At 58.2% G+C, this 16,599-nt stretch overlaps 7 protein-coding genes and 1 non-coding gene across 8 annotated transcripts; 4 read left to right on the forward strand and 4 right to left on the reverse strand.

Annotated features, from left to right (window-relative positions):
• Window positions 1-282: 282 nt before the first annotated feature.
• Window positions 283-1,368, reverse strand: THITE_2040462 (uncharacterized protein; the record flags this gene model as incomplete). The annotated part of the gene is made up of 2 exons (XM_003648644.1): window positions 283-894; window positions 946-1,368. The coding sequence occupies 2 exons, from the start codon at window positions 1,366-1,368 to the stop codon at window positions 283-285; spliced, it is 1,035 nt and encodes a 344-aa protein (XP_003648692.1).
• A 1,139-nt stretch (window positions 1,369-2,507) lies between these two features.
• Window positions 2,508-3,808, reverse strand: THITE_2106449 (uncharacterized protein). The gene is made up of 4 exons (XM_003648645.1): window positions 3,341-3,808; window positions 2,916-3,273; window positions 2,746-2,766; window positions 2,508-2,677 (listed from the first exon to the last, which is right to left on the reverse strand). The coding sequence occupies exons 1-4, from the start codon at window positions 3,724-3,726 to the stop codon at window positions 2,645-2,647; spliced, it is 798 nt and encodes a 265-aa protein (XP_003648693.1). The 5' UTR covers window positions 3,727-3,808; the 3' UTR covers window positions 2,508-2,644.
• A 373-nt stretch (window positions 3,809-4,181) lies between these two features.
• THITE_2106451 (uncharacterized protein) lies at window positions 4,182-4,699 on the forward strand. The gene has a single exon (XM_003648646.1). The coding sequence runs from the start codon at window positions 4,456-4,458 to the stop codon at window positions 4,612-4,614; it is 159 nt and encodes a 52-aa protein (XP_003648694.1). The 5' UTR covers window positions 4,182-4,455; the 3' UTR covers window positions 4,615-4,699.
• Window positions 4,700-4,783: 84 nt separating this feature from the next.
• On the forward strand, window positions 4,784-5,635 carry THITE_112196 (uncharacterized protein; the record flags this gene model as incomplete). The annotated part of the gene is made up of 2 exons (XM_003648647.1): window positions 4,784-4,903; window positions 5,171-5,635. 2 exons carry the CDS (start codon window positions 4,784-4,786, stop codon window positions 5,633-5,635), a joined length of 585 nt encoding a protein of 194 aa, XP_003648695.1.
• A 571-nt stretch (window positions 5,636-6,206) lies between these two features.
• THITE_2140658 (uncharacterized protein) lies at window positions 6,207-6,994 on the forward strand (the record flags this gene model as incomplete). The annotated part of the gene is made up of 3 exons (XM_003648648.1): window positions 6,207-6,424; window positions 6,516-6,923; window positions 6,985-6,994. 3 exons carry the CDS (start codon window positions 6,207-6,209, stop codon window positions 6,992-6,994), a joined length of 636 nt encoding a protein of 211 aa, XP_003648696.1.
• A 383-nt stretch (window positions 6,995-7,377) lies between these two features.
• Window positions 7,378-8,458, reverse strand: THITE_2106455 (uncharacterized protein). Its single transcript, XM_003648649.1, has 2 exons — window positions 8,095-8,458; window positions 7,378-8,022 (listed from the first exon to the last, which is right to left on the reverse strand). The coding sequence occupies exons 1-2, from the start codon at window positions 8,281-8,283 to the stop codon at window positions 7,450-7,452; spliced, it is 762 nt and encodes a 253-aa protein (XP_003648697.1). The 5' UTR covers window positions 8,284-8,458; the 3' UTR covers window positions 7,378-7,449.
• A 1,171-nt stretch (window positions 8,459-9,629) lies between these two features.
• THITE_t39 lies at window positions 9,630-9,719 on the reverse strand. Its single transcript has one exon. It is a non-coding gene; the product is annotated as a tRNA-Pro (tRNA).
• A 1,963-nt stretch (window positions 9,720-11,682) lies between these two features.
• Window positions 11,683-15,374, forward strand: THITE_2106456 (uncharacterized protein). Its single transcript, XM_003648650.1, has one exon. The coding sequence runs from the start codon at window positions 13,619-13,621 to the stop codon at window positions 15,344-15,346; it is 1,728 nt and encodes a 575-aa protein (XP_003648698.1). The 5' UTR covers window positions 11,683-13,618; the 3' UTR covers window positions 15,347-15,374.
• Window positions 15,375-16,599: the final 1,225 nt, after the last annotated feature.

Here is a 16,599-nt window from a genome sequence, read left to right on the forward strand (position 1 = left end):
CGAACCAACGCCACGATGTTGTCAACAGCATGGCGGCGCCTACCCGTTGTGCTGAGATCGAACCACGGGGTGGCCCAGAGCTCCAGATAGTCCGTCAACGGTTCCGTAGTCGACAGGGCGGCAACGTAGGTGCCCGATATCTTGAACTGGAGGAGGCGGATGAACTTTCGCACGCAGGCAATGACGATCACACTGCGTAAGAGACATGGTTGGTCAGCGGCATGTCGGAGACATCGACACATGTCAAACGACATTGAGCCTCAGAGTAGCAGGGGTTCAAGCTTACTCTTCAGTGCCAGGATGTCCTGGCGCCTGCAGCTCCAAGCGCAGTGCAAGCGCCTCGCATGTCATCTGTCCAAGCACTTGGTCCGTCGTCTTCGGCTCCCCATGATCGATAGGGAAGCGTTTCTTTGCCTCGAGCAGTGCTGGCAGGTGCATCTTAACAAGGTTGTAGTGTCCCTTGTCCAACTTGCTCACGGTCAGCTCAGCGTCAGCAGTGGCACGAATAGTGCCACCCGACCCCATTGTGCCGAGACGCTGCTTCGCACAGCCCGAGAACTCGACCAAATAGGCGGGTTTATGTTTGGTCATGTTGGCTTGGGGAGGACAATTGCGGAGAACATAGCGGATAAACAAGGAGGCAATGTCGACGGTCGCCTGTTCCAGTTCGTTGTCCACAGAGGCATGCTCTTTGCCGATGTAGTCAGTCTTAGTGCCCTGGGACCACTCTGATTCACTCGATGAGCCGTCTCGTTGACTCGGGGAGCTCGTGCCGCTCTGTGTTGTCGAACTGGGCGCAAGCTCCTGAGCATCCGTCTGCCTCTTTCTCCGCTTGCTCCGCGTATTGGCGCTGGGATATGCAGCCTCCTCAGGCACTGGGCTGTACGGGCGTTTCTTGGCGCCGCCCACCATGCTTGTGCCTCCCTTGTCGTGAGCTGCATCAACCTCATCATCCTCAACATCAGGGGGCATATCGCCAACGCCAACAGCAACGGCGCTGTCCGAAACACCGGAGGCGTTGGCGAGCTTGTTCAAGGCTGCCCAGAGATGACCGAGAGTGTCTCCGTGTATGTGGACCAGTTCCGTCTCGGGAGCCAACGGGTCCAGCTTGCCAGGTCCCTCCACGAGTCGACGGAGGGGAGAATAATCGCGAGCCGCGTGGTCCAGGTACGGCGCGAGAGCAGGCAAGAGGCGGCTTTGTTTATTTTTGTCCTCTCGGACTACCAGACGTGCCGCGTAAAGTTCGGCGGTCGACCAATTGCTACCCGCCGGCAGGGATTCCAGCTCGCTGAGGGTTTTCGAGTTCTTGGGGCGCTTCTTCTTGAAAGCGGAAACGCCCTTGATGGTGTCGAAGTAATTGGACGCCATGATTAGAGACAAAGAGTTGGGAAATAGGTACCGTAGGTAAGTTAGGGATGTGGTGTGGTGGGATCGTCGCAAGTTATGAAAATGAAATGGAAAACATCACCAACTCGTGGGCGACAAGAGTTGTCAGTGGTATTTTGCAAGGAGAGGTTGATTTAGAGTTAAGATGGGAAGGGTGGAATTCAATCGGGGAGGGGAGGGCTAGGGCACTCGGCTGCTGCCTCCTTTTTTGAACAGGGCGGCTGTTCCCAATGCTCAGGGCGACTGTTCAGTCAACTGCAACTACCTACCTATCTACCTGAGGCATTTGCGCCCTGGAAGAAGCTCCACAACCTAAGGTATCCTGAATCGACGAATCTTTTCACATAGGTCGGGTACCTTACCTTCGCGCGCCACGGGGGTTGCCTACATGGCCATAGGACCCGTCTCCTTGGCCAGGGACAGTCCCGTAGACCGAAATATGTTTTCGGTCTCTAAGAGAAGAACGTACATTGATGTCTCCTTCCAAAGGTACCTTAACCTTCAACTTGAAACATCTCCTCTCTAAGAATGACCCCTTCCCTTAAAGATCAGGTGCTCTCTTCCACTAATAGATCTGCTGTCAACTACCTATATTGCGCTCTAAGAGGAGGGCAGATTTCGTTTAGGCGACTTTTTTAGCCATGATTTAGAGAAATTAAACATTCCTATGACCGTGTGATCCAATTTACGCTCTAAGATAGTAGTGGAGACCATGTCGGCAACCATTGTGGCGCGCTTATAGTAGATAGGTAGGTAGGTAGGGTAGGTAGGTTCGCTGGTAGGTTGAGGTAGGTAGGTTTGGACCTACTTCGCAGATTGAAAATGACGAGAGAGATACCTCGTCTTCCTCCCAGTCTTCACGCTTCATGCTCTAGCCGTTGTCTCGTTAAAGATCCATCTCAATTCCGCATCAGCTACCAGTATCCTAGCAAGCCTTTTCACACACGGAGCCGGAATCACGGCGCAACACTTCAAGTTCTTTAAACACCTTTACGCTGGAGCGTGCAGAGGTCTTGGTAGAGTGTTACCTCAGGGCGGGTTCCTATCTTCAATGCAAGGGTACTGTACCCTTTGCTTCCAATAAACCATACTATTTACACAGTTAATTTAGCATCCGCCCCCTCCGCTCTTTCCTAGGGTCATTTGGTGCTGAGAATTATGCGTTTCTCCGCAGCAATCCAGCGTCAGAGCTCGTGCCAATCGCCGTGCTCGAGTCTCTGAAGGCTCAGGTGCGACCGTCCAGTGATGGATGTGGAGTTCAGAGTCGACTGCTGGTTTCCGGTGTGGGAACCTCAGTTTGTTCAGGAATGAGTCTCGCACGTGAGCAACGTAGAGGTTGAAGGTCACGGGGAGCCCTACTCCAGCGAAGAGGAGGCGAACCTGTTACACAACGACGGGGTTTAGTCAGTACTTCAGCTCCGAGCTAGGGGTTATGGTGAGTGAATTGACAGAGGAGATAAATGGAAAGCAAGAGAACACTGGTAGGAGGAAAAAGGGGGGAAAGGCGAAGCAAAAGATGGGGGTCCTACTGTGTAGCCGTCTGGCGAGTGTAGTTTCGGGCCTCGTTTGGCTCCACACATTTGGCGCCACAGGAGACGCTGCTGTTGTGCGAGCGCAATGACGACAGCAACGAGGTATGGGTCCTTGGTAGGATCGGCGGGTGTATGGCGTTTCATCAGCTTCAAATAGCGGCGGATTAGAGGTGGATTCTCCCGGTCCAGCCTATCCCGTAGCGGGAATAGATATTTACGTCGCAGTGCCCACATGTCGTGGACGTCAAAGCATGCGAAGGTCACACGTTCGCTATTCGGGCCCGGTGTCGTGGTATCGAAGTGCCAATACTCGATAATATCGCGAGAGCGCCCACGAAAGTAAAAACGAGTGTGTCTGCAGGAGCATTCTGATCGTCAGCGAGGTTCAGTAGGAAAAGGCGACATCCAGACAGGAAACATACCTCTTGTCAATCTTGACAGAACAGCCAGCCTGCTTGAGGAAGTCGCAGATAACATCGACCATTGTTAAGAAATCAGCAACTCGAGTGTCCGGCACACTGGACTGGTCGCTGGATGGTGAAGGTGCTGAGTCACCATCCTGACTCTCGGGGGGAGTTGGCGGTCCATTGACCACCTTAAGGCCGTCGACGCCACCGGCCTCGCCGCGGTGGTGAATGTGACATCCAAGTAAAGTGAGATGTCGGTCGGTCCAGAGCAACGGGTGAACCAACAGTCGCTCGTGGGAATGAAGTGCAATGAGGCGATGGATTGACAGCGGAGATAGATCGCTCGAGCGACTCTCCTTGTCGTCGCCTTGGTTGCGCTCAGCTGCAGCTGCGGAAGCCATTGTGAGGCGCGAGTTTATCTTTGAGGAGGGGTGCTACCGCAGGTGTGATGGCCCACGGCTCTGGTTGTTCGAGGGAGGAGTGGATTCTGGAAGCACGCGGGGTTGGAGTTGCTGGGGAATAAATGACGTCAATGCCGCGCGTGCTCACGTGACCACGCTTACTGGCAGACAAGGTGCAGCCGCGCAGTTTCAGGAACAAATCTTCCGTTCCTTCCCAATGAGCGCCTCGACAATGCAAGCCCAAATAGGCAGGCAAGTAGGTAACCTCTGTGTCCCAGTCGCTCCCGATAGCGTTTCGACGGATCGAACAGAACTTTGACCAAAATGCTGCAAATACCCTGCAACGACTGTGCGCCGCGCTGCTTCTTCTACCTGCTTTAGCAGCACTCCGTTTGCGATCCATTCCCGTTTCGAGGTTTCGAGGTGAACAGCACTGTCCCTCCCGTCGTCGGTGTAGAGCCGGCAAGTCGGGAGGTGCCGTCGTTTCTCAAGCAACGGATTGCACTGTCGCAGCTTCGTTTTGCAGGCACTCCCTCGCTGAGGGAAGCCCCAGGATGTGGCTATTTTTATCGCGTATCAGCTCATCTGCTCAAAGCTCTCTTGACGGCCGTGGGCCCCCTCAACTATGGCCCAGCGTTCCCCGATCTCCAACCGACGGCTCCAACGGACAAGATCTCCGCTCGCTCAAAGCATGACCCCAACGCAGAATGATCGGCCAGCGCGTGATGAATGCTCTTTGACGAATGGGACTACGGCGATATGAAGGAGCGCCTGCGGGTAATCCTCACGAAGCTTAACAGGCCGGCTCTCATGCGCCATGGCGAGCTCGTTAGAGGGCAGAGATTGACTATGAGCGAGCCATTCTCGGCTGGCCAGTATTGGATCTGATTCTCACTGATTGCCGACGATGGCAGCCTGGTTATCGCCGGCGTTCGGTTGCCCCAGCACCTGACCACCACCGGCAGTCAGCGAGCACGACGAGGGCACTCTATCGCCTGTGAAGGGTCTATGATGCAAATCGTGCAGAAGCACCTCACCAGAGTGGCCTTCCCCTGGTATGCGCCTACGAGGGCCACGGTCGCCGTTCGCTGCGGAAGCCGGTGCTGTGTCTATGCTGCTGGAGGGCTTCCGCATGAACATACTGCAGGACGTTGCCTTTGACATCTGTAGCTTGTCCGTGAGGTGCGCTCATCTCGTCACGAATATACCGGACCCGCGGCTAGCAGCTTTAGATTGCCACATAAGAGCATATCATGGCTCAATGGACTACGGTACAGGCCGGGCTGGCGACTCTCACCTTTCCGCAGATAGGATCCATCTGCGCCGTTATCGGGCTCGGGCGAAGCCGTCATGGGAAAGCTGGCCAGCGCCTCAGCTGACGGGTTTACAACACCGACAGTTCTCCAGTGCAGCTAGCGCGACCAGCGCTCCGGAAGAGTAACAGGGGCCGCTCCGCGCTCTTGTCTTCCTCGGCATCGTTCGAAACACGACATTGTTTCTCGAGGGCGAGGCCCGTCCCGAAGCAGGCTGCCCCCTTAATTACAAGGGTCTCGGGACACAGAACATTCTGGTCGACGTCGACACATTTCGATTTCCTCGCCATCTCGACTGGGAGTTTGCCCACACTGCCGCCTGGCAGGGGAACTGCTACCATATGCCGTTCTCGCTGCTCTCGCCGGACGCGAAGATCGAGCGCCGGAGTACATTGCGCACAAGAACGTGTTGCGGCAGGCAGCTGCGCGGCACTTGGATGTGCGCAAGTTTTGGGGAGGCTGGGCAGAAGCTCCGCACGGAGAGGCTGGCCCTCGCCTGGTCGTTTGTGGAGACGTTGAAGCGTACGGCGACCAAGGTGTACGCTTCCTTCATGAGACTGCTCGGTATTCCCGGAATATGGACGAGGAGCTTGTGAGGAAGATGGTGCGACTGGCGCTTGGCCTTGGTGCGGAGGGGGCAGAGGTGAATCATGAGGTGCGAGGCAGAGGTTGGAGCAGAGGAGAGTAAGTAGCGCCTGAAACGGGACAGGAACCTGCTTGAAGGTTTTGGATGCTGTCTTGACTTGTAGTAGGTCTTTGGAGAGGGGTTCTTACACAGGGCGTCTTCACCCTGTAAACGAGCCGTCCTGGTAGAAGGCTGAGGCTGGAGTATCTGGCTCGCAGAGTACAAATCTGTGTCACCGCGCCGCTCATTGTTGGATTATATCAAGGCATAATTAAACCGGTCACTCTCATTCTCAACATCAACTCCATGCCTCTGCCTGCTGCTGCCTGCATTGGTCACACTGGCGACCCACTCCTTCGGCTGAGGTGGATCCTCACCTTGACCTCGAGGACTCTCATCACCCTTCATCCTTAACTTTTCACCCAACCGCCAACATTGAATCACCGTTGCCCGTGAGTTCTTACGCCCGTGAACCAAAGTAGTGAGACTTTTGAATTCTCCTCACTACAAGCGCCGCCATGCCTCCATCGACCGCCACTGCCATGCGGGCCTTCCAAGACGACCCCCTCGTGCAGTCCGTCACGGCCTACGTAAAAGATTACATGAAACACTACGACGCGTCTCACAGCTGGGACCACATCGAGCGCGTTGTAGCCATGGCGCACCACATCTACACTCACTCCGACCCTGCCTTCCAAGCCACCCTCGACCTGCGCATCATCCACCTCGCCGCCCTGCTCCACGACGTGGGCGATCACAAGTCCGTTCATCCCCTCCATTCCCCACCCCTCACCTACGCCTTTCCTCCCCACCCCCCATTCGACCAGAAACCGCGAGCTCAACGAACCCAGATACCTCCAACCGCACGAGTCCCCCACCACCGCCGTCGCCAACCTGCTGACCTCCCTCTCGTGCCCGCCGGCGCTCGCCAACACGCTGCAGACCATCTGCCTCGGGGTGAGCTACACGGCCGAGACGCGCGACCCGGCGCGCACGGCGGCGCTGGTGGCCGCGCACCCGGAGCTGGCGGTCGTGCAGGACGCCGACCGGCTGGACGCGATCGGCGCGGTCGGGCTCGCGCGCATGTTCACGTTCGGCGGCGCCCGGACGGGCCGCAGCATGGCCGGCACCATGGCGCACCTGGACGAGAAGCTGGTCAAGCTGGAGGGGATGATGAAGACGGCCGTTGGGAGGGAGGTGGCTAGGCGGAGGGGGGAGAGGTTGGCGGTGTTTAGGGGCTGGTGGGAGGAGGAGGTTGGGTTTGAGGGGGGGGAGGAGGGGAGGTGAGGCGGGTGAGAGAGGGTGGCTGGTGGTAGGGAGTAGAGTCTGAATTATAGGAGGAGGTTGAGGCTGTGGTTCTGGACCACTCGAAGCAAGGAGAGCAACGGGAAGTAGCTGTTATCGGCTAGTGGTACTAACGTGAACTCAGCACCACGGTGCTACCCCGAGTGACCGGAATCCACGCACTAAAACCCTCGAGATAGTTGATTGAACTCACAACCCCGACTACCTCGGCATATCCATCATCGACAAGCCCATCATAAATCCAAATGGTATCGCAATCCTTCATTAGCCATGACATTTGCACCATGGAGCTCATGCCAGCCAAACATCCAAAACCGATCTTTCACCATCATTCCCGACGTTCCACACCACTACCACGACCATCGCCGTCCTCACCAACCCTCGATATCACCCTCATCTTCCCACCCTCATCCCCCCTATCAAACACCCTAGTCACTTCCACCCTCACTCAACCAGCCCTACACCACGTACTAGTGTAGCCTACACCAAAAACGCCCCCAAGGCCACCACCAACGCCGCGGCCGCCGACCCACCCCTCACCGGCCCCGCCGCCCCGCCGGTTTGCACCGCGCCGGTCGTCGCCGACGTCGGGGTCGTCAGCGCCGTCGTGACGGTGGTGATGATGACGGTCGAGTTGCCGCCACCGCTGCCGCCGCTTGGCGAGGAGGACGCAGGCGAGGAAGGGGAAGAGGAAGAAGAAGAAGGGGGGAAGCTACCCCCCGTGCTGCTGGCGGTGCCGGTGATGGAGGGGGAGGAGGAGGAGGAAGGGCAGACGGTGGTGGTGAGGGTTGTTTCGCTGGTTCCGGTCACGACCGGGTTGGATGAGGAGGGGGAGGAGGAGGCGGAGGAGGCGGATGAGGAGGGGGAGGTGCCGGTGGAGGTGGCGGTGTAGCTGGGCGTGCAGACGCTGGCGGGCAGGGTGAAGGTGCCGTTGGAGTTGCCCGACGAGCCGTAGACGACGCAGTTCTTCTCGCAGGCGGCGTCGCCGGCCGTGGGGGACGACTGCCAGCACAGGGCCGGCTGGACGCCCAGGGGCGGCTCGCCGGCGAGGTTCTGTGACCGGGGGTGGTTAGCGGGGGTTTGTGAGAGTTGCCGGGGGGGTGGGGGGAGTTTGGGGGAGCTCACGTCGGTGCAGCGGCCGGGCTGGCCAACCTTGCCGTTGCAGCGGATGATGATGTCGGTACCCAGCGAGTCGCCGGCGCAGTAGGCGGCGTTGTCCTGCGCGCAGACGTACTGGCCGTCTTGGTACTGAACCTGAGCGTGGGCGAGGGCCGCAGAGGCAAGGGCGGCGCTGAAGATGGAAGTGGTCTTCATCTTGCTTGCAGTGATAGACGGGTTGCTTCAGTGTTGTGTTGCGGGAGTGAAGCGAGCGGCAGGGTCAAGAGCGAGCGTGGCTACAGTCAACAAGCGAGCGACTTGGGAAGACCCGGAGAAGGGACAAGGACAAGCAAGAAAGTGAAGAGCGAAAGGCCGGGACGAAGAGGATCACTTTATAACCCGGGATTGTCTCGGCTGGCTGCCTCGACCTGCATATCCCTGAGTAAGGTTACAGCAAAGGCGGTCCGACCCCACCAGCGTTGCCGGGGAGCTAGTCCTGGATGAACCTCGAGCTTCTCGTGTTGGGCACGATGGTCATGGCTTTCTCTGGGGATGGAGGAGGCTAGCTAACACGATGTGACGGTGGTGCGCCAAGGTATGTACGGAACCATCACGCGCGGCGGCAAAAGTCGTTCTCCCAGACGGCGAGTCCGACGAAGTGTTGCTGTCACGTCGCGTGACTGCAGGGTTTGTGGCGGCCAGGTCAGGGAGCGGGTGGCTGGAGCCCTCGAGGCCCGAATCTCGTATTCCTCTCGCCGGATTACCGCTTCCGGACTCGGCCGCCGACGGAGAGTCATGTGGGTGGGCCGAGGAGGGAAGCTCTCTCCGAACCGACAGGCAGGCAAGCAGATCTCTGCTGCCGAGCGGTGAGTATTCCGTTGACATTGGAGAGCGCTCCCATATATTCGGCAATGAACGGTGTTGCGTTCACCATGCCATGCGGTCTCGGATGCTATGTTCGACATCAGACTTGGCGGGAAGGACCCGCGACTGCTGCAGAGAAACTCCCTGTCTGTCCATGAATGTGCTGCGGGTACCTTGCAGAAACCAGACGTTCGGATCCCAGCCTCAGAAGAGATGATTCGCATCGCGTATTTCTCGTTTGCTTCCCCGTTTTGACTCCGTCGAGGGCTGAAAATAAGGTTGGACATCGACGTCATCGCGGAGCTGATTGATTCTTGGCTGCGGGGCTGCGGTTCTCTTTTTGTCAGAGATGCAGTTTCGGCAACAAATTGAGTAGGAAAACCCTAACCCCGGCCATCGTCATCCATCCTCTCCTGGCATCGTTGACCAACATGAGTTGATTGCCTCCAATTTTACAAAGGGCATTGTTGTTCCCGGCTACTATTGAGGTGAGAAAGTCCATTGACTACTAAGTTGAAGCTTTTAGACCAAATGCGGTGGAAGCGCCCGGGACCTAATCCAGGGTCAAAATAGCGGCATTGAGCGGGCTGATTGAGGTGGTTTCAGCACTGCAAAAGCGTTCTCTTCGGCAGCCCTTTTTTCATTTTCATTTTTTTTATTTAATAAAAAATGTGGCTACTGAGCACCGCCATTGTTCAGGGGCCACCCGGGGATCGAACCCGGGACCTCTCGCAAGAATGCTCGGGTTGGAACCCTAAGCGAGAATCATACCACTAGACCAGCGGCCCTTGAATCCGAACAGTGGATCTTGACGAGCGGCGTCGTCAGACCCGCTTGAGATTGGAGGAGCAAGTCGAGTTCAAGGGGAGCCATGCCGAGAATATTGGCGGGCGCCGGTTGCAGTAACTCACGTTAGACCGGGTACAAAGGCCGCGTCTCGGGGCGTGTCCACTCGGGTCGCGGGGCAATGGCAACGATAACTATCGTCGCTAGGACGGACTCGACACAGCGCATGCGAGGGAGGTGCTGTCTCGGCCTGGATCAGGGGCCGCGCCAGCTGTCGCACCAGCATGCGGACTTCATCTGCGTCACGGAACAAGGAAGCAGAGAGAGTGCCGCCTGAAGGAATGCGAACGCGCCAGGCTGATCAGCATCGGTCTGGCTCCCGGCTTCGCTCGACGGCCGGCCTCGGAACCGAGGGCTGGGTCGCGACCCACCGGCTCCGGATTGCGGGGTCCGCCGGGGCCGGAGATATCCGGAGGACGACGAGGCCAAGCCCGGCACGTGGCTCTGAGACAGAGGCTAAAGCTCTAGCCGGTAGACTATGTAAGCGACCCGAGGAGATCCCAAAAGGAATATTGTTCCCGCGAGGGACTCGAGAAGGAAGAGGACGAATAGATGGGGAAAGCGGGGTTCAGAACCGGGCGGTGCAAGCACAAGGAATGGTGAAAAATGCAGTGGAACGCACAGCCGTGCCGGGATTTTGTCTGCTTCTTTAGACCAAGGAACAGAGACCGCTCTGAACAATGGCATCCCTGCTTAGGTGCCGCCGTCGCTCATGACGCTCGAGGTCACTGTCGCTGATTCGCTCGAGGGCGGCCGCAGCTGCAGGTGTCGAGGCAGGCGGCGGCATCCCGTGCGCTGATTCGGCCCGCCCGACTCCGCAGCGCTTTAGCGATCCCACCGCCAGAAGTGCGTCGGAGCCGACTTGGACGGGCCACTTACCGTTTTGAGTGCAAGTGAGAATCGTTACGGTGTGTCTGCCATTGTTCTCCGAATCAATTCAGCCACCGGTATCGACAGCCGCCTGTCATACAGTCGGCATGAAGTGGCCCGCCACGTCTATTTCAGGCCGTGAGGACCCCGCAAAGACGCTGCAGCTGGAAGAAAGGAAATTGGTAAGCGATTGAGGCGCAGAGTCCAGGGCATGCGGGTGTATGGACAGCATACCGAGTGTTTGATTCTTCTCGTTTGGCCGGGTTACCTATTCATAGACACAAAGGCAGTTGTATTGAAACTGATGCATGAGCAGGCTGCAGCTCCCTGCTCGACTTTGGACTTTGGCATAGGAAAATGCAATGTCACGATAACCAAGGTAAGGTAGGTACCAGTATGGAAGGCACCTCACTCTGTATGTGATGTGGGTGCCTCTCTGATACAGAACGATAGTTACGATTCGTCCCAGCTGAGTGTCCGAAGGCTCCTTCCCAGCCCGCCTATTTTACCTATGGATTACAGTGCATGATGCCCGGGCCAATCGCAGCTGCTGCGCCGGGATAGCCTTCTTCAGTGCGTCAGTCTGGAAGCCCGCAGCGGCCCACTCAAAGGGGGTCCATTCATCCACTCATCATCCCATTTTGTCGAGGAATCGAGGGAATCGCATCCCATTGTCTCCGGCACGCGCCATCGCTGCAACCCCAACGCCGTGATCTTTTTGATCATATGCCCAGTCAGCGGCACCAGACAGCACACTGTCTGCGCCCCCCCAATGTTTCAGAATCTGGGAGTTTAGCTGGGAGATAGCCATCTACAAAGTCCTGTGGCACATACGGATTACATTCCTTACCTTACCCAGCCATCCTGGTCTAGGCCCTGGTGACGGCCTCCGTCCAATGTCTGCTTGCTGAGTAGCCGCAGGGGGAGCCAGGGTCGTCCCGCGCCAGACATCAGTTATTCCGAACAGCAGCACAACCCGACCACAACTACTCGTCGACCGACAGCCACTTGTCGATGTCTCACTGCTCCTTTGGACTCGATTCGGCCCCAAGTCCGTGTCACCGCTCCGCGCTGCAGCGCCGAGAGTAGCACAATACAACGGGCTCTTGCTGTCATCGCTGCAGCGCAGCCGATTTGCTATCCCGATTTCCTTGCATCGCCTTCAGCAACATGCGAGTCATCCTGCTGCAACGTCTTTTCTCAGCCTGAGCAGAGGGTCACCTCGACATTGCATTGCCTACTCTCGCGCTTCGCTGCAATGACCGTGGGCAACGATTTCAGGATCTCGCTACCCAACGTGGCGTCGTCCCAGGCCAATTATGCCCTTGGCCTGGCGGACGAAGGCCTCGGGAGCCATCCGCGCATGTTCAAGAAGCACAAAGTTCTTCCGCGTCCTCGGAAGGACGATCCGAAATGGCTGGCCCAGGCGAGATATAGTCTGGGGAGTGAGGGGCCGTTGTCGCAAAACGATGGCTCGGTGGCGCCGGATCTTTACAGCCGTCAGCGGGCGAGCCGCGCTGGTAGAGGCCCGGAACCGCCGCCGACACCGCCGGCGCATTCACGGACGTCCTCGGCAAGCCATCCAACTGACCCCTCGAGTCCTAACTCGACCGGGAACGCTTCGCGCAGCACGGATAACGTCGAGCGGCGTCCGCCGACTACCCCGCCGATCCAACAGACCCCACCAACCCCTAATTTGACGCCGGATCGCACTCCTCCAGGCCCTGCGGCGAGCCATATTCCCCGTCGTCCTCCCCTGAGCGGTCGAAACTCGTCAAAACGGACGACAGATTCAAGAGCTGAGTCGTTTAGGACCGCGCCGGAGAACCCATGTGTGTCGGAAGACGACGATGACGATGGAAAGTCGACGTTGCGCGCGGCCCTGCCATCAGCCAACACATCGCAGAGCACGGTTTGTCAAGCCAACGGCGAAGCAATGGGCGTCTCTCAACACGTGGGCCTCGGTCTGGGGCTCGAAACGAACCCCGGCGATGCCGCGACACATCCGCTCGACGGAGAACGGGGTAGCGGGGAAGCGAAAGCGGGAGCGGGAGTGGAAGCCAACGAGATAATGGAGGAGTGGGACACCCAGCTCATGAGGAATGTAACCGTCAGGAAGCGACGACCAACTCGGCCAAGGGAGACTCGCAACCAGGTGGTTATTGACGACGTCAAGGTGGCACCAACGAACGCCACGCGAGCCCTTCGCTCTATGTCTCTGCAAGAAAGCCCGATCCTGTCGTCTTCGCGCCGAGTCGTCTCCGACCGGCTGCCAACACGGGCCGCTCCTTCAAATTCCGAGTCATCCAGTAGCATCGATATCAAGCGCTCTTCGATCATGTCTAACAGATCGACTGCATCGACCGTCGTGGAAGCCGTTCTCGTCGAAACAGCTCCCCAGCGCCGACAGACATTGCGGCACGTGAGGAAACATAGCGCCTTGCGGGATTCGGGTTCGGAGATTTCTCCCGCAAGCTCTGCACCGACATCTGTCTCAGCGGCTGTCGACGATCAGCGGCCACGTCAGCCATCTGCGGGCTCTAGAGCACGCGAAGTTACCCGAGAAAGCCATGCCTCGACTGCGACCTCCAACTCGATCTCGAGTCGAAAAGCGCGGCGTGAAGTATGGAAGAATGGCGGAGTCCCTGTCGTCGTGATTCCTGAACGGCGATCATCTGTGAAGTCCAGCAAGCCGCCATCACTACGATCAACGAGTAGTAGACGATCCCAGAGTCTCAGCTCCATTCCCGTTTCGCTGCCGTCCAAGAGCAGGGAACATATCCCCCATTTCGAAAGGCCTATGCGTCGAAGCCGGGCGTATTCCGAGTCCGACGGATCCCGGGCGGGCGATGAGAGAACTATGGACTTTCCACCGGTTATCCCAACTCGGACATCCTCCCTTTCGGCGCCTACGAGCAGAAACGCATCGAGGACGGGCTCACTGACCGCGGAAAGCTTGAAGGCTCACAACATGTTCCAGGCACAGCAGGCGCACTACGCTTTGCAGAAGGTCAGCCATGAGCTGAGCAAGCTCCCCACCCAGCCTCCACCTGCCTCGGTCGAGAATGCGCTGCGCGAGGGCAGACAACCCCCTGTTTTGGTAGAGCCTGCTCCGCGAGACGACCAGAGCGAGTTGGATAAAAGCCCGACTCAGGCTCCCCGTCACCACGGCTCGCCCGATACCCATGGAGAGTCTAGCGGACTCGGGGTCGATCGTGATGGGGATCCGTTCGACGGAAAGAGACTGTCGGTGCAGAACACGCCGTTTTCAGTTGCATCGGTGGAAACGACCGGGACGTCGCATGCTGAGGTTTCCGAAGCGCTGGCCGTCAACATCTACCCGCATCAGAGCAAATCCGTTGTCCTTGTCAACCACTCAGCCAAGCCATCCGAGAGTTCTTCCTTGGATCCGCATAAGCCAGCTGCTACCGATATTCCTACCGATATTCCGGTAGTCAAGACAACCGGCGTAAACGGCAGTGCCCCTGTCACCCCGCCGCAGCAGTTCTCTATGGACGACGTTGATTCGCCCCTGAGAAACCCGAGAGCGCCTCCTCCGCCACCGGTCATCAACTTCATCCCGGCAACGCCATCCGGTCTCACGCCCGCCACCGAAAAGCAGAAACAGCTGGGCAACTACTACGAGATGACCGAGGAGAGGCCGAAACGCAGCCTGTCGCTCCTCAGACGCGCATTGAGCCGACGGGCAACGGAGCGCCGCCCGTCTCCGGCTCGGTCGCTGCTCACGCGGACGTTTTCTCTCTCAAGAAACGTCCGGCGACGCCGCGACGAGTGGGATGACGAGCGACCCAGGCTCAAGCGGTACTCCACCGCCGACGACATGCCTGCGGACGAGACCAGACTCCACCCGTTCTGGCGGCCTGCCTACGCCGCAGATGACGAGAGCTCCGAAGAGGAGTACGACGAGGATGAGGAAGACCCGGACGACAGGACGTACCGCTATCCGCCCATCGACAACCGGCCGTCCCCTCCCCGCCGGAGCCTCAGCGTCCGCATCAAGCGCACGTTCGCCATCCTCCCGCTGCGCGACGACCGCTATTCCGACTACCCCGCCACTGCCCACGAAGGGCCCGAGCGCCGCACCATCCGCCGTACGCCCAGCGGCAACCTACGCGTGATGAAGCTCCGCCGCAGCATGGAATCGCTGACGCGCGGTCCGCCGGTGGAAAATGCCCGGCCGTTTACCGCGCCCGAAGCTCGCCCGCCGCTGCATCAGCAGCAGCAGCGAGGCAGCGGCGGCGGTCCTGGACGGTACACGCGTCTGTGGCGATCGCTCAGCCTCAAGGCGCGTATGAGCCGCAACCACGACGCCATAGGAAACACCAGCGGAGTCGGCGGCGAAGGAGGTGCGGCAAGCGCAACAGCAGGGCCGGGACCAGGGCCGGGACCAGGGCCGGTATCCGGCCCAAAGCCGGCGTCGGGGTTCCTGCCGGCGCTCGGCGACAGGATCAACCTGCCGCGGCGGCTGAGCGAGCGGCGGCGGGAGCGGCGCACGCAGGAGCTGCGGCGCATGATCAGCGCGCCGCGCGAGGTCCGCGACGGCGTCGGCGACGTCATCCGCCGCGAGAGCTGGCGCGATCGCGATGCCATGTACGTCCTGCTCCAGCAGCGGGAGCAGCGGGAACAGCGGGAACAGCGGGAAGAGCGGGAAGAGCGGCTGCCTCGAGTGACGGTGTGACGCTGGTGGTGGTGATGATGGGATGATGGGGTGGAATGGAGGGATGAGATGGTTGTTATGCCTTTTCTTTTCTTTCTTTTTTCCTCCTTTCCACCTCCGAGATAGGGGATTGCAGGAAAGTTTTCTGCGGGATTCCCCGTGCAATGAAGGAGGGTAGAGGTGGGTTGATGAAGAACGATTTTGATGCCGAGATTTTCTCCTCCCCCATGTCTTGTTTTTTCTTCTTTTTCTCTTCTCGCTTACCTATAACGATATCATGCAGGGCCATGAACTTCTTTTTCCCCCACTGTGAAATGGGGAGCTTGGTTGAGTGTGGGACTGGGCTTGGGCTTGGGCCTGGGCTTCTTTGTTTCCCCTGCTTTACGGGAAAGACGGGGCGTTCTCGGGATGGATGACACTGACAAAGAGCGCTGGATGGGCTCGGAGAGTTACGAAGAATGCATGATTTATGACGAGCGTTTCGGTTCTTCGGTTTGTCTATAGGAGGGTACTCCTCGCCGGGTTTGCGGTTGGACTGATGGGACGGATGGGATATGATGGTGATCATGATGAATGGCTGGGATCTGTGAGACGGACGTGCTGGTAACGAAACTGGAGAGGCAGTGATGATGGATGAGGGATGATGGGACGTGTCATGTCATGTCATGCTGGTTGTTATGACTATGAACCTTTAAGGACTTGGCGCCTGCGGGTGCGTGTTGTATGGACTAGCCACTAGATCAAAGCGTGTACGGAGTTTCCCTTCAGGACGATGATACCACAGTCAAATTGGGTGTGAAAGGGATAACGTTAAGACTGCGATTGTTTTGCTTTTTTGCTTGGCGTCGGGGTATCTGGTCACTGAATATTTCTGCCGACGACTACTGGTGAGACTCCGGTGATCCAGCCTGACCTGTGAAAGATCGGTGTCGCTAGGCTGTAAGGACACCCAGCCCTGAGTAGCTGGGTACCCTGCCAAAGGGAAATCAGCCTCGCCATATCTATACGAACCCCAAGGTGGATTGGCTGTCAATGTAGAATGAATGGCTCCCGTTCCTCCGGCTCTTCGACTCGTCTCCCTCCTGCGTCCTCTGCATCCTCTGCATCCTCTCCATCCTCTCCATCCTCTCCGTCCTCTCCATCCTCTCCTGCACTAGGCCAGCCGTGTCTTGGATCGCGTTATTAACGTCTTCGGCACTTGCCCAGTCCCTGATAAGCTCCTTTATCAGCGGAAGTCTGTGCCGGAGTCCAGGTGAGGGCAGACTTGGAAGGGA

The sequence above is a fragment of the Thermothielavioides terrestris genome, chromosome 1, assembly GCF_000226115.1.
Source record: "Thermothielavioides terrestris NRRL 8126 chromosome 1, complete sequence".
Lineage (NCBI taxonomy): Eukaryota > Fungi > Ascomycota > Sordariomycetes > Sordariales > Chaetomiaceae > Thermothielavioides > Thermothielavioides terrestris.